The sequence below is a fragment of the Podarcis muralis genome, chromosome 6 (genome assembly GCF_964188315.1).
Source record: "Podarcis muralis chromosome 6, rPodMur119.hap1.1, whole genome shotgun sequence".
Taxonomy (NCBI): domain Eukaryota; kingdom Metazoa; phylum Chordata; class Lepidosauria; order Squamata; family Lacertidae; genus Podarcis; species Podarcis muralis.
In genome coordinates, this window is record NC_135660.1 from 3,193,467 (window position 1) to 3,219,963 (window position 26,497).

A 26,497-nucleotide genomic window follows, 5' to 3' on the forward strand; every position below is an offset into this window, starting at 1 on the left:
TGCCTTCCAGGTACTGGACAACAACTCCCATCAGCCCCTGTGGGAGGTTGATGGGAGTTGTAGTCCAATCTATGGAGGGCGCAAGGTCGGCAAAGGAACATGCTTGTCGTGTCCTGCTCCGAGGGTAGGGCTCAAACCGATGGATGCAGATTGCAAGAAAGCGAGATTCCGACTAAACATTTTGAGAGTAGGAACTGTTTGAGAGTGAAAAGATGGCTGGTGGTTTCTCCATCATTGGAGGTTTTTTAAGCAGAGCTTGGATGGCCACCTGTCAGGGATCCCGCGTGGCGGTAGACTAGATTACCTTGGAGGGTAATCCAATTTGACAATTCTGTGATACCAGAAGTGATTTGGGGGCAGCAGCAAGAGAACTCCTTGTTGGAGTATGTCTCCCCATATATGTCAACACCCACTGTTTTGCCTTGCACAACTTCTCATTTCAGTGGGGTTTGCGCAACACAGTGGATGGAGCCTCAAGTTTCAGCGTCCCAAACTAAAGGATGCCAAGAGCTGTAGTTTATTTTTAAGAAAACCTTTTGAGTTCTGGTGTGAAGAGGTGAGTGGGGGTGTTAATTGGTGGAGGCTGTGGGGTCAGTTTTGAAACTTGAATTTGGAGACCAGTGCTGGTAACTGGAAAGTCAGCAGGGCACACCAGAGTTGACTTTTTAAAAAAACAAGCCAAAATACCAGTCAATCAGAAAAAAAACCTGATCCTAGGATTTCAGCCATTTCAGTTTCAGGAAACGCGTGCTTAGCTCTCCCATTGAAATAAATGGACTTTCTGTGTGCTTGATAGGCTGGATTAATGGGTTTTTGTGTTGCTCATGTTGCACTGAAGTCTCAGTGTGCAGAGGAACCCTTGGAAAATTGTACAATGATTTCCACCTCCCTCCAAATATGTACTCGTAAGTACTGAGCCAATTCAGAACTGGGCCCGTCAAGGTTGGCTCTGCGTTGTCCTTGGCCAAGCCAGCACGCTCCAGGTGTTTTATCTGAAACATCTGGAGGGCACCGGCTTGGCAAAGGCTAGCTCTGCACTGGAAGAAATCCCATTAGCAACGTCTGAGCTGGTTGGAGTGAAATGCAACACTGGTTTTTGCACGGTGGTCCGCGTGCGAGAAGCTTGTTTACTCTTCCTCCTTCGTCTCCCACGAACTTTCACTTTGTTTTTTGGGTCAGTATCACTTGTGGTTACTGGGGAGGCAAGGGAGCGGGGGGGGGGTGAAGAAAGAGAGGGCTTTGGGGAAGTGGTTACGGCCACGGAGTCCTGTTTTCACTCTCGCTCTCGCTCTCCCAGTTGCAGGTTATATAAAAACTCTCTGTTTGCAAGTCCACTTCCACCACTTCTAATCTGTTCTCTAACTCATTGTGGGCATAAAACATTTACGTATTATTATTACTACTACTACTACTACTACTATTGTTATTATTATTATTATTAAAACCTCTTGCATGTTATGGTTACTGGTTTATTTTCTGCGCTCTTGATTCATTCATCAAACGATTCTCACGAAACTTAGCCACCCAACACAAAGCTTGATTTTATTTACCCATTTCAGTAAATTTATACACTGCTTGATTGCAAAGAAAACCGCAAAGCGGTTTTCGTTAAAAGACAAAGCAATAAAATGACCGCAGTGTAAAATTAACAACAGTGAAAATTTTAAGATAGACAACTTCCGATTTGCTCGGGGGTCTTTATAACTTTGTGTGATAGCCCCAATGTGGATCCAAGGTCCCCACCCCATCAAAATATTCCCGGTGGCAATGCTACTACCATTTTCCCTTTCTGGGGGAGGGACAGGTGAAATATCAGGAGGGTCTGCTATGCGTCTGTAAGTCTGTAAGTCAAGTGCCCCAAATAAAGCAGAGGCGTTAAGAAATTATCCCCTTCTGAATATGTCTGCGGTTGACTTCCAGACCTTAGTAAATTTGTTACCAGATCCACTGTAATTGAGGGGAAATCTAATCAATTTCATTGGGTCTCCTCTAAGCATAACTTAAGTCTGGATCCAACCCTTTGTTGAGCCCCCAGGGATGGGGAATGTGGCACCCTTTAGGTGCCGATTGCCAAACTTCTGTTGTCTACGCTCCTGTAACCTCTAGGTTAGATTATGGCAACGTGTTATATTTGGGGCTGCTTCTGAAGATGGTCTGGCAGTCATTTACACCTCTAGTGCCCCCTTGCCTCTTAGCCTCCCCCCAGATCCCTGCCCCCAGTGTCCATTGATTATAGAATAAAATGAGAGCCACCGTTGTGTAGTGGTTAAGAGCGGTGGACTTGTAGTCTGGTGAGCTGGGTTCGATTCCTCGCTCTTCCACATGCAGCTGCTGGGTGACCTTGGGCCAGTCACACTTCTCTCTGAACTCTCTCAGCCTCACTCACCTCACAGAGTGTTTTTTGTTGGGGAAGAAGGGAAAGGAGAATGTTAACCGCTTTGAGACTCCTTAGGGTATTGATAAAGCAGGATATCAAATCCAAACTCCTCCACCTCCTCCTCCTCCTCCTCTTCTTCTTCTATAATTAACTAGCCTGCCTGATCTGTAAGGAAGTCCCCATGGACTCTAACCCTTAGTTCATCCTCTTTTGCTGCATCTCTGCTGAGGTTTCCCTTCCGCAGCTGGCAGCTGCGACGTAGTGATCATACTTTCCCCAGGACCAGCTGGCACCCAGGATTTGAACCCAGATCCATAGCTGATCCTGTTTGCCAGAACATTTGAGTTTGAGCTTCCATCCCTGGTTGAAATCCAACTGGGAGGATCGCTGATCCCTGCGAACTGGCAGAGGAGGAGGGTGTTTGTGAAATCACGGAATCCAACAGTTATTACCACCAGAAAGTTCTTCCTGAAGTTGAGTTGCAATCTCCTTTCCTGTCATTGGAATCCATTGCTTTGGGTCCTGCTTGTAAGATGGCTCTCATTTCCCCTCTCCTTCTCTCGGATAAACAAAGCCAACTCCCTCAACCTTTCCTCATCAGGCTTGGTTTCCAGACCTGTTATCAGATCTTTTACCGTATATGTGTGTGTATAGGGGGAGACCAATTTTCTTGCATACGGGAATTGGTCTTTGGGAAAGCAGCAACAACTCAAACATTTCGCGCACGAGAAGAGAGTGTGTCTGTGCGTGAGTCAGGCAGCCTGTGTGATAAGGGGGGGACGGACATAGGGTGCCCTGAGCAGGAAGAAAGGAGGGAGTGTTGGCAAGTTCTGGGCATGTCGGGGTGAGCAGTGGTTACATATTCTCATGACCACTGCTCCTTGTGCATTTTTCTGATCTGTGGGTTGTGCTGAAGAAGATTCCAGCGAAACAGCCAGATTATCCGGGATCACTGTCCTACGTTGTTATTCACTTACTACTTCGGCACCATGAACTCCTAAAAAAAGTTTTACCGTTTAGCCCACAGAATAGCATCTATTACTTTGTTTCAGCCATAGAGTTATTATACTTCTACGGACTTTCAAAGATTGACAGACGTGTGTTCATTTGATTACAAATATATTAGAGAATTTACAAGTGTACACGCTTTGCTTTTGTTGTACTAAATCATGTATATTATGCAATAAGAATTGCAGTGCTACCTAGTATACTGGTCTTCGTGCTGCTTGTATTGTTTGATGTGTTCAGTTTGCAACACGGGGGTTTGTTGTTCTGTAGGGGTGAGCACCTTGGCCTATGAGAATGGGCTTGAGTCAGAAATCCTTGCAGGGAGATCTACTGCTAGATTCAAGTATACCTTACGTCGCCTGCACCTTTGAGGGAAGAAGCACCACAGCTCAGTAGCAGAGCATGCACTTTGCAAACCGAATGTCCCAGATTCGAATCCTCAGCATCTCTGGGTAGGTCTGGGAAAATTCTCCGCCTGAAACCACGGAGAGCCGCTGCAAGTCAGAGCCGACATACTGAGCTCAATGGGCCAGTGGGTTCCTATGTTCCTGTGCTCAGATCGCTTTGACTGACAATTCTGGAAATTCAACCTGGGATCTTCTTGCATGCAACCTTCTCGTAATGGTTATGCATGGCCAGCATGCATTTGTAACTGGCTATATTAGTGTTTGTGCTCATGGTCAGCTGGTTTGTGGGTCTGCTGAGTTGAAAAGCAGAGCGTGGATTTAGTAAAACGTGCCCCACCGCTGAGCAGGGTTGTGATGTTTTTAGAACGAAGCTCCTCCTTCACCCAGTGCAGTTAAACTGTGGAACTCACTGCCACAGGGGGCAGTGATTGCCGCCAGAGACGGCACCCTTTTAACACTAAGCCTAGGACTTGTAGACATCTAATGAAGCTGAACGTTGGAAGATTCTGGATGGGTGGATGAAATGACTTATTCATTAAGCACATAGTTAACCTATGGAACTCCCTCCCACAAGAGTGGCTTTAAAAGAGGACTGGACAAATTCATGGAGGGTGGCTACTAGCCACAATGGCCATGCTCTGCCCTCCACAGTTGGAGGCAGCAAATGATTCTGAACGCCAGCTGCTGGAAGCCACAAGAGGGGTGTTGTGTTCGAATCCTGCTTGCGGGTTTCCTACAGGTATTTGGGTGGCTACTGCGAGAACAAGGTGGTAGATGAGATCAGGCCGCTGGCCTAATCCAGCAGCCTCTCCTCACGTGCCTAACACTTTGAAGAGTGGAGGAAGGAGGACATCGTACAAAGTTGCAGGCCTCCTTACCTGAGTCATCGCAGGAAAGGGCTTCCCACCTCCCTAGTCTTCTCCTTTCAGCAATTCTGAGTGGAGACCGCGTGCGTGCGTGTGTGTGGCTTTTTGTTTTCCTGGTTACAGGCTAACAAACCTTCCCCCTTTCTCTGCCATTGTGTTTCCTAGAAGCATTTGCGTCTGCTCTGGCAGGAAACTGGATCACGCAGGAGCTTGGAACAAAATGCTCAGTGTGGTAACCTCTTAGGCACACAATACGGGAGGGGAGGAAGCTGGCAGAATCAAAGTCTCTTTGATCTGCACTGACTAAGGAGTTTCGATGCTCAGAGCCGTGGTTGGCCTCCATTCTCGTCGCCCCCACCTCCATTGTCTGTCTAATCTCAGGTCGCTTGTCTTAGACAGCAGACAGGGATTGCTGACTTGGGAAGTGAGAGAAGGAAGGCCTCTCAGGTCGCTCCACCAGGAGGGGGGAAACCCAGCAACCATCTTTGCTCATTGCGAGAAAAGCTGTGGCGAGGATCAGTGACTTCCAAATTTCCCCTCTTCCGAGAACTCTTTCTGCATCAATCTGCTTGCTGCAGAACTCCAGTTTGGGGTCCAATTGCCTTGCATAGAGTGCAGGAGCACCAGGAACAGTGCCAGTGTTCGAAATTAGCAAGGCGCCAGGCGCGTTTTGCTACCGGTGCAGGTCCCATTCAGATGTCTTTTAAAGATAAGATAGCTGCTTATTTCCTTCACATTTGAAGGGTGGGCGTTCCACAGGGCGGGCGCCACCACCAAGAAGGCCCTCTGCCTGCTTCCCTGTAACCTCACTTCTCGCAATGAGGGAACAGCCAGAAGGCCCTCAGCGCTGGACCTCAGTGTCCGGGCAGAACGATGGGGGTGGAGATGCTACTTCAGGTCTACTGGGCTAAGGCCGTTTAGGGCTTTAAAGGTCAGCACCAACACTTTGAATTGTGTTCGGAAACGTACTGGGAGCCAATGCAGATCTCTCAGGACCGGTGCTATGTGGTTCTGGCGGCCACTCCCAGTCACCAGTCTAGGGGATTCCAAAGGTCATTTGGTCCAACCCCTGGGCAAACGGACATTCTGTGTTGGCAACCGCAATCTAGATTCAAGGTGCCATTCGGCACGTAGGTTATATACCTGAGTTTCTAACGTTGGAACAGCCATAGCTCAATGACGGAACAGCAGGCAGAAGGTCTCCTTCCGTCCCTAAGATATCTGCTTTGAAACCCTGGGGAGAAGGTGCTGCCAGTCAGTGTGGGAAATGCTGAGCTAGCCAGACCAGCACTATGGCTCTGTCTAAAGCAGTTTCCTATCTTCCTGCGTTTGCCAGAGCTTTAGGAGTTCAGCATCGCCTTGGGCGAGCCGAGAGCAGAGACAGGACAGCAACTGCTACTCCTATGGCCACGTTGTGCAGAGGGCTATAAGCTGTCATTCCGGGAGGCTTGTTTGCCATTGCAGATCTGCTTCCCGGGATTGGGGGGGGGGGGGGTGAGCCGCACAACAGTGGCTGGGTTCCTTCTGAGGGATACCTGGTTCCCTTCAGATTCGCTTTGACGTTTGCATTTCGCTTTTCCAGCAACAAATGTTGGGCAAAAAGGGAGCGCAGAACGATCGCAGTAGCATTAAGGAACAACAACACATTGCAAGCCGAACAGCATATAGACAAAGCAAACGGTGACAGCAAATCCATCAAAACAATTAACAAAATTCAAAAAATGTTATATTGAAAGCTTCCAGGCATTGGTGGTGCTGAAGCATAAGAAATATACTTTAAAAATAAAAACCACCTTTTTTGGCAAGGGCGTGCCTTGCAACTGAAATGAAACAGTACGGAATGCAGTTAAAAATTCCTTCCCTGCAAGGCCTTGAACCCAGTGACCCTTTGGGTCTCTTCCAATTCTATGATTCCGTGAAAAAGAACCCAAATGCAGTAGAGGTGATGCTGCCTTCAAGAAGGGGGACAATGAAGGGTGTTTGGGGATGATGGAATTGCTTTCCAGATACTGTCCAAAGGCAGAGTTGGAAGAGACACCAGGCGTCATCTAGTCTAACCCTTCTGCAATGCAGGAACCACAGCCAGAGAATCCATGACAGATGGCCATCCACCCTCTGCTTGAAAACCTCCAAGGAAGGAGAGTCCACAGCCTTCAGAGGAATTCCGTTCCAATGTCACAGAAAGCTCTTCCCAATCTTTAGTTGGAATCTCCGGACTTGTAACTTGAATGCGTTGGTTTGGCTCCTGCTCTACCTTCCATATCTATGGGACTGTATCTACGGGACCGTCTCTCCTGGTCTGCCCTACAGAGGACCATGAATAACCATAGTTTAGAGGTCCTGGACCCTAAGGAAGTCAGACTATCCTCTACCAGGGCCTTTTCAGTGATGGCTCCGACCTGGTGGAATGCTCTGTCCCATGAGACCAGGGCCCTGCAGGATTTAACCTCCTTCCGTCGGGCCTGTAAGACAGAGCTATTCCGCCTGGCTTTCAATCTGAACTTAGCCTGATCTTTTATTCCCCTTCCTTCCCTCCCCCTCCCCTTTTATGAAGATCACCCGCTCTGAGACCCCACAGCTAATTCTCCCCTGGCCTCCTCGCTGGCCCAAGTAGGACCAATTCAGCCAGCTAGCCCTGGGGATTATCTAATGCTTATTTCCCCTAAACTGATTTTTGAATTTTATTGTTATTCATGTTTTTATACTGTCTTTTATGCTGCTTTTATAATTAAGTGTTTTAAATTTGTTGTTAGCCGCCCTGAGCCCGGTTTTTGAACCGGGAAGGGCGGGGTATAAATAAAATTTTTTTATTATTATGTGGCAGCCCTTCAGATATTTGAAGGCGGCTATCTTTTCTCCTCTTAGTCTCAACTCCCTCATCCCCAACTCCCTCAACCGTTCCTCATCAGGCTTGGTTTCCAGACCCTTGATCATCTTGGTCACCCTACATTCCAGCTTGTCAACATCCTTCTTAAATTGTGGACTCAGTCCTACGATTTCCCTATAGGAGTCTATATTTCTCTTGTGCATGGTGAGAAATTGCATGAGCGTTTTTTTATCCTCTTTCCCCGAAGCATTGGGAGATCCCGATGTCTTATCTTTTCTTGGGCCAGCTTCTGTTGGTGTAAGGATTTGCAGCTTAGGGAAGGCCGGGACATTGTGTGGAGCAGGAAGGCAGGCGATTGGATAATTGGATCCGGTAGCTTTCCATTCTGTGTGTAGCCATTCTGTTGTGCCAGCTGTATAAGTGGGTAGCTGGTAAATGATTGCAAGGCTGGCTTGTGATCTAAATTCCTTCAATAAAAGGAACTGCAAGATGGGACTTGGGTGTATTCCTCATGCAAGGCTGCCCTCTTGTGGAGAGAAAGGTGGTTACAATTTTAGTGTGAATCTTTCTGACGAGGGCAAACGCGATGATGATTAATTTTAGCGTAGCGGTTTTTGTTTTAAAGCGGAGAATGGCAGCTGAGTTGGAGATGCACGGAAAGGGCTCTCTCTGCATCTGAAAGTGAGATCTGGTATGGAGAGTTGATGGTCAACATGCTTTCTCTTCTTCCTTTTGGTATAGGAACCAGGCCGGTCAGAAATAGCAAAATATAGTTCCAATCCCTAACTAGTGAATCCCAGCTTCCCTTGATGGCTTTTAACGAGAAGCTCTGACAAACATCCGAATGGGTATATAACTGGGAGTCTGTGACCTGCCCCAGCTTTTGGTGCAGCTGATTTAAGCAAGGGGGGGAAAGGCGAAAGATCTGCAAATCAGAACAGAAGGCTTATTGAGGCCAGTAGCCTTTTGTCCCGCAGCTGCCAACCAGATGATGACGATCATTTAATTCATATATCGTTTCATGCCCAAATAGGCTTCTGAGTGGTTTACAAAGTGTAGCCGCCAATTACACAAACATTATATCACCTGTAATTAAAACGCACTATAAAACAATCTCAGTAAAACAACCCAACTATTAAAAGTGGAAACTCTGGTCGAGAGATCAAGAAAACCCAAGACGCCTCTGGGTTGTCCACAAACAGGTGGTGATGAGGGCATATGGATGGGCGGCTGGAGCAATGTTGTGCACATTTTAGCAAAGCAGGAGTAGGCTATGAGCAGGAAAGGGGGGTGGTTCCCTTTAGAAGCTGAAGGAGGAATGAGGAGTTCGGAAAGGGTGCTAGCATGTTCATGGGGTACCGTTCACAAGGCATCACTTCTGCCAACTTTGCAGGAGTTGCTAAACTTTGCAGGCCCCCAGCAAGATTTTATTGTTTAGTCTTCCGCAAACCGTGTCCAAAATACCTTATCAGCTCCTATGCAATATTTTTTTGCAATTGTGGCAAATCTTTTTGCAACATGATTGATGTTTTCGCTAGACTAGACTCGTTATTTGTTTTAAAAATTCCTAATAAAAACATTGATTTTTAAAAATATCAAAAGTTTTCCCCCTTGAGCGCAGGAATCTGGAGGCAGAGCAATTGGCCCTCTTGGTTTTGTTGCTGTCCATTTATTTATTTCATGGAATTTATACAATGCTTGATGGGTTTAAAAATCATTTTAAAAAATATCCTCAGAGCAGTTTATGGAAAAGCTAAAACGGGAAAATCAAGAAAAAATTACCATTATATCTCGAAAACAGTTACAAAAAGTTAAAATACTGAAACAGGTTAAAACTCGCATCAAGTTTCTAGGCATCAGGATAGGCTTGTCTAAACAATATCAATACACTGATATCTATAGGCAGTGAGTTCCAAAGTATAGGCACTGTCGCACTCAAACATTGAGTTCTTACACACGCAGAACAGATGTGATTTGGCACCTGGGCTGCCCGTTCTACTGATTGAAGAGATCAAGTGGGCACATCTGGGATGAAGCAATCTCACAGGTAAACTGCTCCCAAGAGTAACACCTTGGATTTGGTCTGGTAGCTAATGAGCCCAGATGTTAGGCGCTGGCACGCCTGTTCTAGCTGCCGGTAGCTCCCTGCGTCTTGTGTCATCACAACCGCCACAGCCGCAACGCGCCCCTGGCACTCCCTCTTCAAGCTTGATGGCTTGAGACGAGCTGTGTCAAGAGAGGCTCTCCCCTGAGCCTTCAAAATCTGAAGCGGCAATTATGCAAGATTCCAGGCGGCTTTGTGGAGGGGCTGCTCTCCCTTTCATGTCTCCGAAATGGAATCGTAATGGCACACATTTTTTTTTACGCTGGCAATTAGATGCTGCATTGCAATTCAGCGCCACACGTCCCACACTGTTTTTCCTTTGTGGGTGTGGGAGTGTTTTTATGGGCCAGATCACAAGAGCCACATAACAGAGGATTTATTTTTTTTACAGTGTGGTTTTTATTGAGATTTCAAAATGCAACGCTGGGAAGACAGGGGATCTGTCCCCGGCTCGATTTAAAAGAAAGAACTGTGGCATTAAAAAATAATAATGTGTGGGATGCTTTTGGTACCACCTCCATTCCCATCCCTGAAGATCAGAGAGTTGTAGGGACCCTCAAGGGTCATCTAGTCCAACCCCCTGCAATGCAGGGATATCAGCTGGATGCAATTTACATGACAGATGGCCATCCAACCTCTGCTTAACAGTCTCCAAGGAAGGAGAGTCCACCACCTTCCAAATTAGTCCGCAGAAAACAGTCTTGCTCCATCTCCCATGTGACAGCCCTTGAGATATTTGAAGATGACTATTGATGGGAAGCTATTGTTGGCACCACAGGAATTGTCCTATGGTTTCCCACAGGGTCCCACATTTTATCCCCTTTGCTGTCTTGACATCTGGGAGTTGTCATCAGGAGGTCTGGAGTGAAGTGTCATCAATATATGGTTCCCACTCGGCTCCATCTCTCTGTCCCATCTGAATCGGGAGAGGCTTTCGAGGTGCAAACTGCATCTGTTGCAGCGAAACTATATTTAAACTAATCTTCACCAACTGTAATCTTTGCATTCCATTGCCATTCAACTCCCACCTTTCGATATTCTCCTTTTAGATACCGGCCACCTAAGATTTCGCACCGGGTATCTGACGACATAGGCTCGAGTCCATGGGAGCTTTATGCCATGATAAATTTGTGGTGCCACAAGATTCTTCTGTGCTTTTTGTGTAAGAGCCCAACACCTCTATTAATTTTTTTAAAAAAAACAACAACCACACATCTGTTGTGTGGCTTGTGACGTTTGGAAAAGGGTCATGGGAGGGAGTTTTGCAGGTGTGTTGGGTTTTGTTGCTGCTCTGACAAACCCCACCCTGATTCTGTGGTTCAAGTGCCATTGTCAGACCTTTGGGGCAGAGTAGGTGAAAGAAAACTACTGGTCATGCACTGAGCATCTTCAGTGGAGTTATAACTTTCACACTGTACTATATTAAAAAAAGCATTGACCACTTGGGTCCCTGTCATGTTAATACCTGGCTAGCACTGTAGTTTTATTTAGTTTTTAATATTTTGTTAGGAGCCACCCAGAGTGGCCAGGGACAACCGAGTAGATGGGCAGCATATAATTGTTGTTGTTGTTGTTGACCGCAATTCCAGACTGCTGAATGTTGCCAGACAAAGGGAACATGTCACTCCCTTGTTAAAATGACTTCACTCCCTACTGATCTGTTTCTGGGCACAATTCAAAGTGTCCCAGCTACCTGAAAGATCACATCTCCCATTATGAACCTGCCCAGATGCTGAGATCCCTGGATGAGCATCTTCTCTCGGTCTCGCTGACTTCCCTTAGTCTCATCAACATCCGAAGCACAGCTGGTGGTGACCTAGGCAGAGCCTTTTCTGTGGCTGCTCCCATATTGTGGCACTGGCTGTGCTTTGGGTCCCTTCCAACTCTATGATTACAAGGAAGGAGATTCCTTGGGGTCCCTCCAACTCTATGATCCTACGAATTCACTCCCAAGAGAGGTCAGCCTGCCTCCCTCTTTGTTATCCTCCTGGTTTCAGAAAGGCCTTTGGAGACGAAGGTGCAGACATTGCTGACCGCTGGGCTGCTGTCGGGGCAAACTGTAGTTTTAATTGCTGGTTCTCCATGTGTCCTGGTGTATTTTAATTATTGTTTTTAACCAGTTTGCATTCATTACTTTGCATTTTATAACGTTGTTTTTAAATGTCCGGAGCTGCCTTGAATCCCAGCTTAGGAGAAAGGCGGAATTTAAATACAATGAATGATAATTATACGAATGCTTGCGGTTTTCCTGTTGGGGAATCCGGTTGACCACTGTAAGAACAGAATGCTGGACTAAATGGGTCACTGGCTCAATCATGCAGGCTCTGCTTATATATATATATACTTACAAGGTTCTTTGTGTTTTGTCTGCGCAGGTCTGAAAGAAACCCTTCGACTGTGAATTGAAGCTGGAGGTACGGCTCCGTAATTGCATGCCTCTTTCTTTCAAGTGTGTCGAATGGAATATTGCAGCTGTCTCAGCTGGAAGCATTTTTCAGGAGGGCGTCTGGCTTGATTTAAGGAAATAAAAACAGAAGTGGCGTTCTCCCTCCTGTGCTGATGGGAACCGAGTGGGTGGGTTTGGTGGTGGCTGCCCTCCTGCAGTCGGGTGTCGAAGTCTTCCTTCCACCTGCCCCTCTTCGGGAGGGAATTACTTTGCGGTCTCTACTTCTTGGTGTTTTGGTTTTTCTTAAATTTCTTGGCCATGTTTGTGACCCCCCCGGGGCCTCAGAGCAGCTTTTGCAGAGTCAAAACCAGAAACGGCAAGTCAGACCCTCCATGATACACTTTGAAATACCGTATTTTTCGCTCTATAAGATGCACCAAACCACAAGACGCACCTAGTTTTTGGAGGAGGAAAACAAGAAAAAAAATATTCTGAATCTCAGAAGCCAGAACAGCAAGAGGGATCGCTGCACAGTGAAAGCAGCAATCCCTCTTGCTGTTCTGGCTTCTGGGATAGTTGCGCAGCCTGCATTCGCTCCATAAGACGCACACACATTTCCCCTTACTTTTTAGTAGGGAAAAAGTGAGTCTTATAGAGCAAAAAATACGGTACTTTGTGGTCTCTACTTCTTGGTGTTTTGGTTTACCTTAAATGCTTGGCCATGTTTGTGACCCCCCTGGGGCCTCAGAGCAGCTTTCACACAGTCAAAACCAGAAACGGCAAGTAAGACCCAGCATGGTACACTTTGAAAGAATTTTAAAAGATAGTTTCAAAGTGCAATTAAAAGGCAATGGGGACAATCGCCAGCATTCAGCCCTCCGCCCCTAAAATTCAAAACGAGCCTTTGAAGAAATTTCTGGGGCAGATGAAATAAGCTGACAATCCTCCTTAGGCAGAAAAAATCCACTCTAAGGAATTTTCACCAGTGAAAACGTTCAGCTCCCAGCCACTGCCGGCCTGGCATAGCATCTTTCCAGTTTGGGATGGCCTTCTCTAGATCAGGCCAGTCCCAACCAGCTAAAGCTTCACTTTCCAGTTGCTTTTGAGAGCTTACAAGCAGGGCATGGAGGTGGGTTGCAGTTCCACCAGTTCACTTGCGATCTATGTTAGAGGTACACTCTCTCTAGCTATGGAGGCTCTACTTTAAGGTCCCATGCACTGCTGGTAATATCTAGCAGGCCTGTTTCTCTATGGGCTGCTGCTCCTTCACAACAGCTTTGAAGTAGGAGTCAAACAGGCCTAACCCTGTGTTTGGAGTGTATGGGGCTGATTGGAGTTGTAGTCCGAAACATCTCGAGGGCCCCAGGTTGAGGAAGTCTTGACTAGAGCCTCAGGTGTGTGCTCTATAGATGAGCTCACCCTGCTGAAATGAAGAGCCCTCCTGACCCCATAGATCTCCGCCCAGGACCACCTGCAGCCAGGACCTCTTTGCAATGCTCCTAATAATTTCCGCCTTTGCTCCCTTCTTCTGCACGCCGACAGGACAGACCCAAGATGGCTTCACCGGCAGACAGTTGCATCCAGTTCACCCGACACGCGAGCGACGTCCTCCTCAATCTCAACCGCCTCAGGAGCAGGGATATCCTGACGGACGTGGTGATCATCGTCAACCGGGAACAGTTCCGAGCCCACAAAACAGTCCTGATGGCCTGCAGGTGAGGGGAACGACCCCAGGACTCGCCAACATCCCCCGAAGCTGCGTGCTGGGAGATTCAGGGCTGATAAAAGGAAGTCCCTTCTTCACACAGCGTATAGTTAACTGTGGAACTCACTGCCACAGGACGGCCACCGACTGGGACGGCTGGAGGCTAATTGATGGAGCAGAGGGCTATCAGTGGCTTCTTGGCTATGCTCTGCAGTTCTTCTGAGTAAGAGCCATGTACCGTATTTTTCGCCCTATAGGACACACTTTTTCCCCTCCAAAAATGAAGGGGAAATCTGGGTGCGTCCTATGGGGCGAATGCAGGCTTTCACTGAAGCTTGGAGAGCGAGAGGGGGAGCTGAAGCAGAGCGCCCCGCGCGCCGGACAGACATCCGCAGCGTGGGGAGCCCTGCAGGAGTTCCCCGCAGGGCTCCCCACGCTGTGGATAGCAGCCTGCTGCCCGGCGGGCGGGGCGCCCTGAAGCAGATCGCCCCTCGCACCGGGCAGACATCGGCCAGCCCCACAAGCTCGGGGGACAGCAGGGAGGCGCAGCGCCGCCATCCCGCTGTTCCTCGACCTGGTTCGGTTTCCCCGACCTGCTTTTGGGGGGGAAATAAAGGGGGGGGGGAATTCCTTTATTTCCCCCCCAAAAAACTAGGTGCGTCCTATGGGACGGAGCGTCCTATGGGAAGAAAAATACGGAACCTTGAGCTCCTTGGAAGATAGGTGAGCTGTAAAATGAATAAATAAACACTTCTCCACTTCTGTGTTTTCTTCTTCTCTTCCTCCCAGTGGCCTTTTCTACAGCATTTTCACCGATCAGCTGAAGTGCAATTTGAACGTCATCAACTTGGACCCAGAGATCAACCCCGAAGGCTTTGGCATCCTCCTTGAGTTCATGTACACCTCCCGTCTCAACCTGCGGGAGAGCAACATCATGGCAGTCATGACCACGGCTCTCTACCTGCAGATGGAACACGTGGTGGATACGTGCCGGAGGCTGGTCAACACCAGGTGAGTTGGCCCGGGTTAAGCTCAGTGAGGTCAGTCCATGGCTATGCATTTTTCGAGAACGTTGTGTGCTCTTAGGGTAGCTCCTTCTACTTCTAGGTCCAGCAGAACTTGACCAGTCTGCACTGTTAGGGGTCTGCTGTGTTAGCTCTACCACCACCAGCCCTGGTTTCGCCCCAGGAAACACTAGAAATCGTGGACATCCAAGGAAGAACGTTGGAAGAACGAAAGTTCTTCTTTTCTCTGTCTATGGAACTTCATTTCTCTCTCTATGGAGCCATTGATCTAGATATCTTTAAAAGAGGAGGAGACAAATTCCTGGAGGAAGAGAGGTCTGTTGCTGGAAACCACAGGAGGTGGAGAGTGCTGTTGTTGTGCTCTGATCCTGCTCATGGCTTTCCCTTTAAGGTATCTGGTTGGCCACCATGAGAACAGGATGCTGAACTAGATGGGCCCCCATTGGCCTGATCCAGAAGGCTCATCTTATCCTCTTATGTTGGTTGGTTGGCATCCATCCGTCTCAGGAGACAATGGAAGAAGAGCGCACCGTCGGGGGGTGAAGTCAAACTAGCGCATGGATAGCTCAGTTGGTTAGAGCGTGGTGCTAATGCCAAGGTTGCAGGTCCAATCCTCATATGGGACAGCTGCCTTGCAGGGGGTTGGACGAGGTGATCCTCGGGGTCCCTTCCAAGTCTACAATTCTATGAAACTGTTGGAGAGTCACAGCGCCTGCTGTGGCTGTAGATACAGGAGAAACACGCTTGGTTGCAGCTGGGGCAGAGGACAGTATCTTCTGTCTGTGTTCTTATGTAGGAAGAAGGAATTGCCTGTTGTGACCACGATCTATCAATTATTCCAACATTTCCCTCTCTCTTTCTCTCCCTTCCCACCACGTCCAGTGACACAGAGATGATGTCTGCCGTGAAGACTCAGCGGGAAGACTTTCTGGGCGGTCGCCTGGCCAGCCACCCGGACATGATGGCTTACAGGAGCAGCAGGGAAGTCTCTGAAAGCGGGCTGCCTCTCCGAAACGGGTCCATCTGCGACGGAAGAGCCTTCGTCCCCGGCTTGTACAGCGGCCTTTCGGGCTCCCCCATCTCCTACACTGGATACAGCCCCATGCCGGTCGGCGGGTACCTCTTCTCAGACGATGAGCTGCGGGAAGCAAGGATGCCCCTGTCGGACATTTCCAGGGCCAACCCTTTCCCGAGGGAGCGGGCGCTGCCGTGCGGCGCATCCCGGACGGGCGCTGCCGGTTATGCCCGGAGCGTCACCGAGGTATCGCCCGGCATGTGCCAGGCCGCCATCTACTCCCCAAAGAAAGCTGCTGCCGAAGAGGTCAAAAGTGATGTGCACTACAGCGGCGCTCCTGCCCCCAAGCCTGCCGCCCCCTTGGTAGCCCGCAACAGTGCCTACCTCCCCTGCGACAAGGCAGGGAAAGAGGAGGAAAGGTCCCCAGCCGAAGACGACATCAGCCAGCGCTTCGAGGCAAGCAACGCCCCCATGAACCGCAAAGTCCTGGTCAGCCCCCAGAGCCCGCAGAAGTCAGACTGCCAGCCCAACTCGCCCACCGAGTCCAGCAGCAGCAAGAACGCCTGCATCGGGCAAGGGCCCGGCGGGCCGCCCTCGGCCAAAAGCCCCACCGACCCCAAGGCTTGCAACTGGAAGAAGTACAAGTTCATCGTGCTCAACTCGCTCAACCAGAGCGCCAAGGCGGACGGCCCTGAGCAGGGCGAGGCCGGGACCCTCTCCCCCCACACCTATGCCCCCTCCCTGACCTGCCAGCAGTCGATGGAGCCCGAGAGCTTGGATGTTCAGTCCCCCACCAAGATGAGCGTCAACGGGGAGGACTCGACGATCCCTCAGGCCAGTAGGCTGAACAACATCGTCAACAGGTAAAAGCTCCCGGTTGGTTGGGGCTCCTTACGGGCTCACCAAAGGCCCACTGAGTGTGGCAGGAGGTGGCAAAGAGGTGGAGAGCTTCCATTTTCTTTCTCCACCCCATCACTGAAGCCCTCAGCTTCGGGCAGAGCAAAGAGGGATGAGAGGCAGGCCTGCCTTTTCCAATAATAATAATAATAATAATAATAATAATAATAATATTTTATTTATTTATACCCCACCCTTCCCAGTTCAGAAAACCGGGCTCAGGGTGGCTAACAACAAATTTAAAACACTTAATTGATGCAACAAAAAACAGCATAAAATACAGTATGAAACGTGAATAACAATAAATTCAAAAAATTTAGAGAGAGAATCCATTCAATAAACATTAGATGATCACCAGGGCTAGCTGGCTAAATTAGTCCTATTTGGGCCTTTGAGGCGATCAGGGGAGAATTAGCTGTGGGATCCCGTTTCCCCCCCCAAATAAGAATCAGAAGAGCCTGTTGGATCAGGCCAATGGCCCAGTCTGCTCAGTATCCTGTTCTCACGAAGCCTGCTAGCAGGATCCGAGTGCGAGAGCCCTCTCCCCTCCTGACGCTTCCAGCAACATTGCTGCCTCCAGCTGTGTGGGGCGCAGCATGGTCATGGTGGCTAGAAGCCATTGATAGTCCCCCTACTCTAGCCCTCTTTTAAAGCTGTCTGGCTTGGTGGCCGTCACTGGCTCCTTGTGGGAGGGAGTTCCACGGTTTAACTCTACGGCGCGTGGAGAAGGACTTTGTTTTATTTACTCTGAACCTTCCAACACTTTGGATGTCCACGAGTTCTGGTGTCATGAGAGAAGGAGGAGAGATGAAACAGGGCTTGCCATGAAACAGGGGTCGGGTGGCCATCTGCCAAAGGGGTTCTTCAGCTGGGATTCCTTGCACTGCCGCGGTTTGGACTGGATGACCCTCGGGGGGGGGGGGAGCCCTTCCAGGTCTGCAGTTCTGTGATTCCGTCTACGTTGCTTACACTCCTTCCCCCACCCGCTCTGCCTAGGTCGCTAGATGGGTCTCCTCGCGGCAGCGACGACCAGTCGCCTTTGTACCTGCACTCTTCCAAGTGCAGCTCCTGCGGTTCGCAATCCCCCCAGCATTCTGAGCTGTGCCTTCAGACCCCCGGCTCACACTTCGGAGAAGAGATGGGAGAAACGCAATCGGAATACTCCGACTCCAGTTGTGGTAAGCCCAGACCAATCCATTTCGTGGTTATTTCGGCAATGGAGTTCCGTAGCTCGGCACAGGGACACTTGCTTGGCTCGCAGAAGGCCCCGGCGGGTACAATCCCAGGTTGGCGCTGCCAGGCAGGGCTGGGAGTGCCCTCTGTCTGAAACCCTGGAGAGCATTGTGGGCGATAGTGGATTCCCTATTTTCCCTGCGTGTTCGCATTTCCCCTGCTTGCTCACTCTACGGGCACACAGTATATAGGTACCCAGAAGTCAATCTCTGGCCTTATAAGATACAACACATAGCAAGCAGGAAACCCCTCTTCTGCCAATGAAATCCGTTCAGACAATGATTTGGTGGCTTTCCCAATTCAAAGGTTGGTTTTTTTAAAAAGCTCTCTTAAAAAAGCAAACCAGAGTCAAATGGTTTGTTTCCTGAATCGGATCATTCCTGTGCCGCACATCCCTTTCAGAGTCTCATCCTCGCAATCCAAATATTGCATCCCTTAATTCGGAAATTCAGAACGTCCCGAATTCAGGTTCCGAAAACCTAAAGCCAAAGTGATCCAAGGCTCTGAAATTCTCCAAAATTGGACTGAACAACAACCACCCAAAATGTATTTTTCCAGCAACATCTGGTTCAGAATCTGTATTTGTGGGGGTGGGGGTGGGCAAAGCTGTTTCACATCCTTTCGGATCACATAGTGCTGTACAAACCTCTTTTGTGGAGGCCAGACGTGTCTTTTGTAGGATAAGGCCTGGATTTGGGGGGGGGGGAGTGTCAAGCCATGCACCCAACATTGTGCGCCACCCTGCTGGCATGTAGCACTGAGGTCCTCTGCTCCACCTGCACGCCTGGAGTTTTGCACGGTGCTCCTTCCCCCCTCCCCACCAGCTGAGCTGGATCAGCTCTGGTACCAGTGCCAACAGGGCTTTATATTAATGGCAGGGTCTCCTGGCTGCCAGGAGAAGCCGGCACCTGCATTCGCCGTGCAATTTCACCTCCGCCCTAGAGCAAGCAGCAGCTCTTTATCTTACCCAATGCATCTGTATCTCACCTTTTCCTCCTCCGAGTGAAGTGAAGGACATGAGGCAGGAGTTGATAATGCAGGTGAGCTGCGCACAGGTGAGCTGCAAGCAAGCTGCTGGCCAGCTCTGTGGAGGCTCCTTTTATTGACACAATATGCAAACCCAGGCAGATACATTTTGGGCTGCGACCTTTGCACATCTTCCAGTCCCGAGATCGTGGGGTGGTACAAAGCTATTCTGGCACCTGTTTCCACCGCGTCATTTTCCCCTTGCACAGTGTGTGGCGAAGGAGACAAAGGTCTCAGAGGCAAAGGTCACAGACAGGACACCGCAGGCTACTAAGTCCGCAAAAAGTTAGACAGAGGGCAAGATGTTCAGACAGCTGTGGCTTTATCTGTGAGGGGGAGTGTGCTCCGCACCCAGCGATCATTCCTACAGAGGAGTTCGAGGTGGAGCCCATGGCTCCCGCCTCCCCCCCTTTAAACCCCACAACGACAACCCTGTGAGGTAGGCGAGGCTCAGAGAAGGCAGTGACTGGCCCCAAAAGTCAAACCCAGAGAGTTCATGGGGATTCCAACCCAAGTCCGGCACAAGCACTAGGCCACGTTGTCTCTGGCGGACGAGGATTTCCAGCGAGGATGGTTTGAGGGTCCCACTGGATCTTCCCGTCCCCCAAGCAGCAATATCTGCACAAGCTAGCCCCCCCGCTGTGTGTGTTTGTGTGTGCTTAGCTGTTGCGCTTAGCTTCCTCTGACTCCCGGCCGCCTCTTCCTCCTTCGGTTCCCCCGACAGAGAACGGAACCTTTTTCTGCAACGAGTGCCACTGCCGCTTTTCGGAAGAGGCGTCGCTGAAGAGACACTCCCTCCAAATGCACAGCGACAAGCCCTACAAGTGTGACCGTTGCCAGGCCTCCTTCCGCTACAAAGGGAACCTTGCCAGCCATAAAACTGTGCACACAGGTACGGCACTTCCGGGCCGCCACAGGGGCAGGGGAGAGGTCTGTCGGGATGGTGGACAGTCAGGCCGAGGGAGCCGCACAGCCTGGGGCCGTGGAACCGCAGGATTGCCGGGTTGGAAGGGGCCTCAAGCGGTCATCTAGTCTGACCCCCTGCAATGCAGGGATCCCGGACAGACGGCCCTCTGAGCTCTGTTTAAAAGTCTCCGGCGAAGGAGGGTCCACCACCTTCCAAGGTCATAGGATCACAGAATCATAGAGCTGGAAAGGATCTCCTGCACCGCGGTAATCTAAAGAACCCCTGACAGTTGCCCACCCAAGCTCTGTTTGAAAACCTCCAATGAATCATTGAAGGGGTCCCCAAGGGACATCTAGTCCAACCCCCTGCAACGCAGGAATCTCAGCTATAGCATCCCTGGCAGATGGCCGCCCAATTTCTAAAGCACCTCCAAGATACAAGAGTCCACCAGCTCCTCAAGGAGTCCGTTCCACCTTCCATTCTCTCCCCCCCCCCCCCCGTATGTCTGGCTGAAATGAAACCAAACCCCAAAAACCTTCAGTGAGGACCAAAAGTGGGAGAACCGGTGCAGGAATGGGAACCTCCAGATTAATGGCACGCCACAATTCCCCCCTTCCCTGACCATTGTCTGAGGACGGTGGGAATTTGTGTCCCTGCACAGTGTTGAGGTGCACTTTCTCGAGGGACAAAGCTGTTTCTGTTTGTAAAGCACTTTGTGATCTGCGGCAGCGGAAGGATCTGAGACAGGCCGTATCATTGAGTTAAGGCAGCGAGCTTTGAGCCGGGGAGTCAGCAGTTCAAATGACCTCACCTTGACCATGGACTCTCTGGCGGACCTTTGCAACCTCCGTTTCCCATCTGTAAAATGGGGACAAGCCCTTATCCGGATCTGGGGAATTCATGAGGGGTGCTCACATGTAACATTTTAACGAGTATGCAATCTGGGTACACAGAGAGCTGAGCTGTGTCCTTGTAGAGTTATTCACATGTAACGTGGAAAAAAGTGTACGCAGTGTAGGTATCTGTGTACACTGTAGGTTTGGTTGCACTGGATGCAGGTACATTGTTGTTGTTGTTGTTGTTGTTGTTGTTATTGTTATTTATACCACACCCATCTGGCTGGGTTTCCCCCCGCCACTCTGGGCAGCTTCCAACAAAATATTAAAACACAATAGTCTGTTAAACATTAAAAGCTTCCTTAAACAGGGCTTCCTTCAGATGTCTTCTAAAAGTCTGGTAGTTGTTGTTCTCTTTGACATCTGGTGGGAGGGCGTTCCACGGTGGTGGTGCCTGCCCTGTGGAATGCCCTCCCGTCAGATGTCAAGGAAATAAACAGCTATCTGACTTTTAGAAGACATCTGAATGCATCCCTGTTTAGGGAAGTTTTTAATGTTTGATGTTTTATTGTGCTTTTCATATTCTGTTGGGTGCTGCCCAGAGTGGCTGGGGAAACCCAGCCAGGTGGGCGGGGTATAAATAATAAATCATTATATTATTAAGGTCCCAGGTTAAACCCCCCCATGGCATCTCCAGGCAGGGCTAGGAGATGCTGCCAGCCCGTGTTGACAATACTGAACTGCAGGGGCCAATGGTGTGGCTCAGTATAAGGCAACTTCCTATGGCTTTCCTATCCGTCTGGGTCCTTGGCGCTGAGAGCTTTGAAGGCGAGGGGGCACCCTAATCGCCCAGGCCCCATTCCTTACCCAAAGGTGCGCCCTCCCTTCTAGGCGGGCCACATGCACTTTCATAGAAGCACCTTCTCTCTTTTTCTTTCTTTTGCTTCATACCGCGACACTAAACAGGCTCCGTTCTGTTTGTCGAGACAGGCGAGAAGCCGTATCGCTGCAGCATCTGCGGGGCCCAGTTCAACCGGCCGGCCAACCTGAAGACCCACACGCGGATCCACTCGGGAGAGAAGCCCTACAAGTGCGAGACCTGTGGGGCGAGGTTTGTCCAGGTGGGTAGTTGGTAGGCAGAGAATTTGGCCATATTAGCAGAACTTGAGTGATACTGTAAGCACAACAAATACCGTTTGTGGAGTAGACAGGAACAATATTAAAGAATATAAAACTTTGCAGAAAAAACAACGACAGTATAAACAGTACAATGAGAATGATTGGAAGACTCGTTTTGTCAGGTCTTTTTTATTTAAGTGTTTATTTAAGTATTACAGTGGTACCTCTAGATACGAACAGGATCCGTTCCAGAGCCCCGTTCACATCTAGAAGCAAACGTAACTAGCGACAGCATGTCTGCGCAAGCGCGCATCACTTTTCACCACTTCTGCGCATGCGCGTGACATCATTTTGAGCGTCTGCACATGCGCAAGCGGCGAAACCCGGAAGTAACGTACTGCATTACTTCCGGGTTGCCGCGGAGCGCAACTTGAACGCGCTCAACTCGAAGCATATTTAACCCGAGGTATGACTGTAATTAGGAAGATTAAGGTTTTTTTATGCACATAAATCTGCTTTTCTTATTTCTTTTTTCCCTGTATTTTCTTCTTTTCTTTTTTCTTAATTGTTTTTTCTTTAATTTTCTTTTTGTAGTATGAGATTGTAAATTCTTTGTATATGTGTGTAATTTAAATTAATAAAGATTATTTAAAAAGAGAGAGAGAGAATTTGGCCCTTCTGGAACCCCTCTGCCAGCACCAAAGGGGGTCTTTCTTTTGTGTGTGTTTTGTTTTGTTTCAAATTTTGTAATATAATCTTTATTGCATTTTAAAAATTTACCAAAAAAAGAGAATAAATTCATCCTTACACCCACGTATACTAAAAAGAAAAGAAAATACATAAAAGAAAATTGTAAAAGGAAAAAGATATTTGTCAAATACACAAAATTATTTAAGGAGTACAAACTATAATTTGAATATTCTATACAAAAATTTCTAGAAAGAAGTTACCTTCATATTTCTTCTTTCCACCCCCCACCCCCATACAGTTACATTCTTTCTGTTCCCAGAAACTGGTTTGAGTCCCTTATATGTTTATTGACTTCCCTCTAACTCTTTGCGGCTTCAACTCTTCTCTTACATTTAAGTAATCTCTGTTCAGTTATAAAAAGAAAATTCCCTTATTCCTGTGAAGTTAATCTAGGCACACAACCAAGAATCGTTATTGGAACCATATTTTGTCAGGTAGTTTTTAAAGCAATCCCGTTCTTTTTTTTAACCTTGTCGCCTTAGTGGTTTCTTATTAATCCTGTTTCTTTTGACGCCCCAAATGAACTCGTGGGAACCGCCCCTCTTGACACCTGTATTCCTTTTGCCAGGTAGCACACCTGAGAGCTCACGTGCTGATACACACCGGCGAGAAGCCCTACCCGTGCGAAATCTGTGGGACCCGATTCCGGCACCTGCAGACCCTCAAGAGTCACCTGCGAATCCACACTGGGGAAAAGCCCTACCATGTAAGTCTGAATGCCCCGTGGCTGGAGATTCCTGCATTGCAAGGGGTTGGACTAGATTTCCCACGGGGTCCCTTCCAACTCTACACTTCTAGGATCTTGGAAGCCAGGCTTCGCCAAGCTGGCTGCTCTCCCCCAGCAGCTAGCAGTGGTCAAAAACCTGGATGACTTTAAAAGTCATGGTTTTATTAATTCTCAGGCCACAGGCCATTCGCGTATAAGATGAATTGGTACAGCGCAGAAACTCGCAATATAAAATGCTGTATAAAATCACGTTGCTACTTAGAAGTATGCATCTTAAAAATACTGCGTAAATCACATGTAACGTAGATAAAACTTACATATCGAAAGCACTAAATTTAATACAGAGAAAATGCATTGCTTATTGAAAGGTAAAGGGACTCCTGACCGTTAGGTCCAGTCATGGCCGACTCTGGGGTTGCGACGCTCATCTCGCTTTATTGGCCGAGGGAGCCGGCGTACAGCTTCCGGGTCATGTGGCCAGCATGACAAAGCCGCTTCTGGCGAACCAGAGCAGCGCACGGAAACGCCGTTTACCTTCCCGCTGGAGGTTACCTATTTATCTGCTTGCACTATGTGCTTTCGAACTGCTAGGTTGGCAGGAGCTGGGACCGAACAACGGGAGCTCACCCCGTCACGGGGATTTGAACCACCGACCTTCTGATCAGCAAGTCCTAGGCTCTGTGGTTTAACCCACAGCACCATAGCTTGGCTTAGTTAGTTAGTTAGTCTAGGCACAACCAAACTTTCATATTTGAGCCCTGCTTGTATAAATATTCATTTAAGCATTCCCATTGTTTCTGAATTACAATTTTTGGTTTATGCCTTATTAAATCCGTCAGTTTTGCTAACTCCAGGTACTTACATAGTTGACTTAACCCTTCCCCTTTTGTTGGGATATAATTTCCTTTCCAAAGACTGGCTATCAACAGCTGCTGCTGTTGCATACAGAAAGACAAGACAAGGCAATTTATCCCTGTTGTTATAGAGCCCTGACTTGATGCCTTTTCCCTTTTTCTCCTCCCCCCCCCCACCTCCAGTGTGAAAAGTGCAACCTGCACTTCCGCCACAAAAGCCAGCTGCGCCTCCACTTGCGCCAGAAGCACGGCGCCATCACCAACACCAAGGTGCAGTACCGCGTCTCGACAGTGGAAGGCGCCGCTGAGCTCTCGAAGGCTTGCTGAAGGAAGGACCTGTTTCTCGGGAGAAGAGGGTCTGGCTTAGGAGGAGGAGGAAGGGCAGTGGGGGCGATGTCCAAAGGAAACTTGTAACACTTTAGGGGGGGGGGACGGGACAAAAACTTTATTATTCTTTATTGTCACACAATGGAGTGCCTCTCGAAGCCCGGAGTGCAGTTGCAAAGGAGGAAGAGCGAAATAGTATAATGACACGGGTTTTACATTTCCTTTTTGTTTTTTCCTGCTTCCCAGTTATGTGAATTTTCAAAAAAGTATATATATATCTATATATCTCTCTATATATATCTATATATATATAGTCAGAGCGACATTTTGTGTATGTGTGTGTGTGTGTGTGCGTGTGTGTTTACGTGCAAGAGAGTTTGGGTTTTGGAGCTGGGGGGGAAGAACCCCTTTCTTTTAAAAGTCTGTGCTGCAAAAGGCCTGACCCTTTCGCAGCCGGGAGACGAGGAATGTAGATCGTTTCATGGGAACAAATTGTTATTTCTTTTTTCTTTTTCCTTTTTTTTTGCAAATGAAATTGTGTGTTTTTTAACGAAAGAGCGGGGCGGCGGCGGGCGGGGAGATTGTATATGCTATCAGAGTGGAGAGGGCTTTAACTTTTTAACCAAAGGTGATGGAATCTATGGCAGAGTTGTAAATATATGAATATATATATATATAAATAAATATATAAAAAATATAAACCTTTAAAAAAGAGATATTAAATGCATATATATATATATATATATATATATATACACACACACACACACAGACACACACAGACACATATATACATATATATATATGCATTAAAGTCTCCTGCTAGGCCTCTGCAGGCAGATGGCTGATTCGGGAGTCTTTATTGTGACAAAGCACTTAACAAGATATTTTAAAAGTATTGCATCTGTATTAGTGAGAAAATATTTTGTCTAAGAGCATTGAGTGTGTATTTGTATTTTTTGCAAGTGAAGGTTTACAATTTACAAAAAAAAAGAGTGTGTATTAAACCAACAAAGCTGCAGAAGGAATTTAAAATAATTTAAAAAACGTAATTTTGTGTTCTGTTTCTTTCTTTCCTTTCCCCCAGTCTGTATATATGTACAATGTTCGTTTGGGGTTTTATTTTTATTTCTCTCTCTTTTTCTTTTTTGGCGTTTTCTCACAGTGCCTTTCTTTTCGACTAAATTAGAGCCCAGTTTTGAGGTACGGTGTCGCTATAAAGGGGGTCGTTGCAGACTCTTGATGGAGAATGTCAGGTGTTGTTGTTTTTTTAAAAAAGATAATAATAATTTGGTCTCATTTTATACACTTGTGTTACAATCAGTCAATCTCGGGTGACAGGGTTTGGGGGTGTGTCAAACTGCATTAATGCGTTCTGTAAAATATAGCTGTACAAATTCAAAAATAAAACGGCAGAAAGCAACCATGAGCAAGGCTGTGTGGTATGTTTCTTTTCCTTCCTACCTGCCCCAGCAGCTGTTTCTTGAGAAGGCATCCCTTTGTGCCAGTTCAAGGTCCAATGCAGCGTTCCTCAACCTGGTGCCCTCCTGGTGCCCAGAATTCAAACTCTCACCCATTCCCAGCCAGCAAGATACAAATACAAGATGGGGGACACTTGGCTTGAGAGCAGTACATGTGAAAAGGATCTAGGAGTCTTGGTTGACCACAAACTTGACATGAGCCAACAGTGTGACGTGGCCAATGCAATTCTGGGCTGCATCAATAGGAGTATAGCATCTAGATCAAGGGAAGTAATAGAGCCACTGTATTCTGCTCTGGTCAGACCTCACCTGGAGTACTGTGTCCAGTTCTGGGCACCACAGTTCAAGAAGGACACTGACAAACTGGAACGTGTCCAGAGGAGGGCAACCAAAATGGTCAAAGGCCTGGAAACGATGCCTTATGAGGAACGGCTAAGGGAGCTGGGCATGTTTAGCCTGGAGAAGAGGAGGTTAAGGGGTGATATGATAGCCATGTTCAAATATATAAAAGGATGTCATATAGAGGAGGGAGAAAGGTTGCTTTCTGCTGCTCCAGAGAAGCGGACACGGAGCAATGGATCCAAACTACAAGAAAGAAGATTCCACCTAAACATTAGGAA

General features: G+C 48.2%; 1 protein-coding gene across 6 annotated transcripts in view; it reads left to right on the forward strand.

Annotated features, from left to right (window-relative positions):
* The window catches only part of BCL6 (BCL6 transcription repressor), a 31,189-nt gene extending 5,364 nt beyond the window's left edge, over positions 1-25,825 (forward strand). Inside the window, exons 1-11 of one of the 6 annotated variants that reach the window (XM_077929608.1) lie at positions 6,174-9,532; positions 10,639-10,751; positions 11,965-12,003; positions 13,518-13,690; positions 14,470-14,691; positions 15,588-16,583; positions 17,614-17,795; positions 19,601-19,768; positions 21,586-21,740; positions 23,057-23,194; positions 24,253-25,825. In XM_077929608.1, coding sequence (XP_077785734.1) covers positions 13,530-13,690; positions 14,470-14,691; positions 15,588-16,583; positions 17,614-17,795; positions 19,601-19,768; positions 21,586-21,740; positions 23,057-23,194; positions 24,253-24,396 — 2,166 coding nt within the window. In that variant the 5' untranslated portion in view covers positions 6,174-9,532; positions 10,639-10,751; positions 11,965-12,003; positions 13,518-13,529 and the 3' untranslated portion in view covers positions 24,397-25,825. Of the gene's footprint in view, positions 1-6,173; positions 9,533-10,638; positions 10,752-11,964; positions 12,004-13,517; positions 13,691-14,469; positions 14,692-15,587; positions 16,584-17,613; positions 17,796-19,600; positions 19,769-21,585; positions 21,741-23,056; positions 23,195-24,252 lie in introns of those variants that run through there. The other 5 variants (XM_077929609.1, XM_028731856.2, XM_028731855.2 and 2 more) reach the window with 5 other exon arrangements.
* Positions 25,826-26,497: the final 672 nt, after the last annotated feature.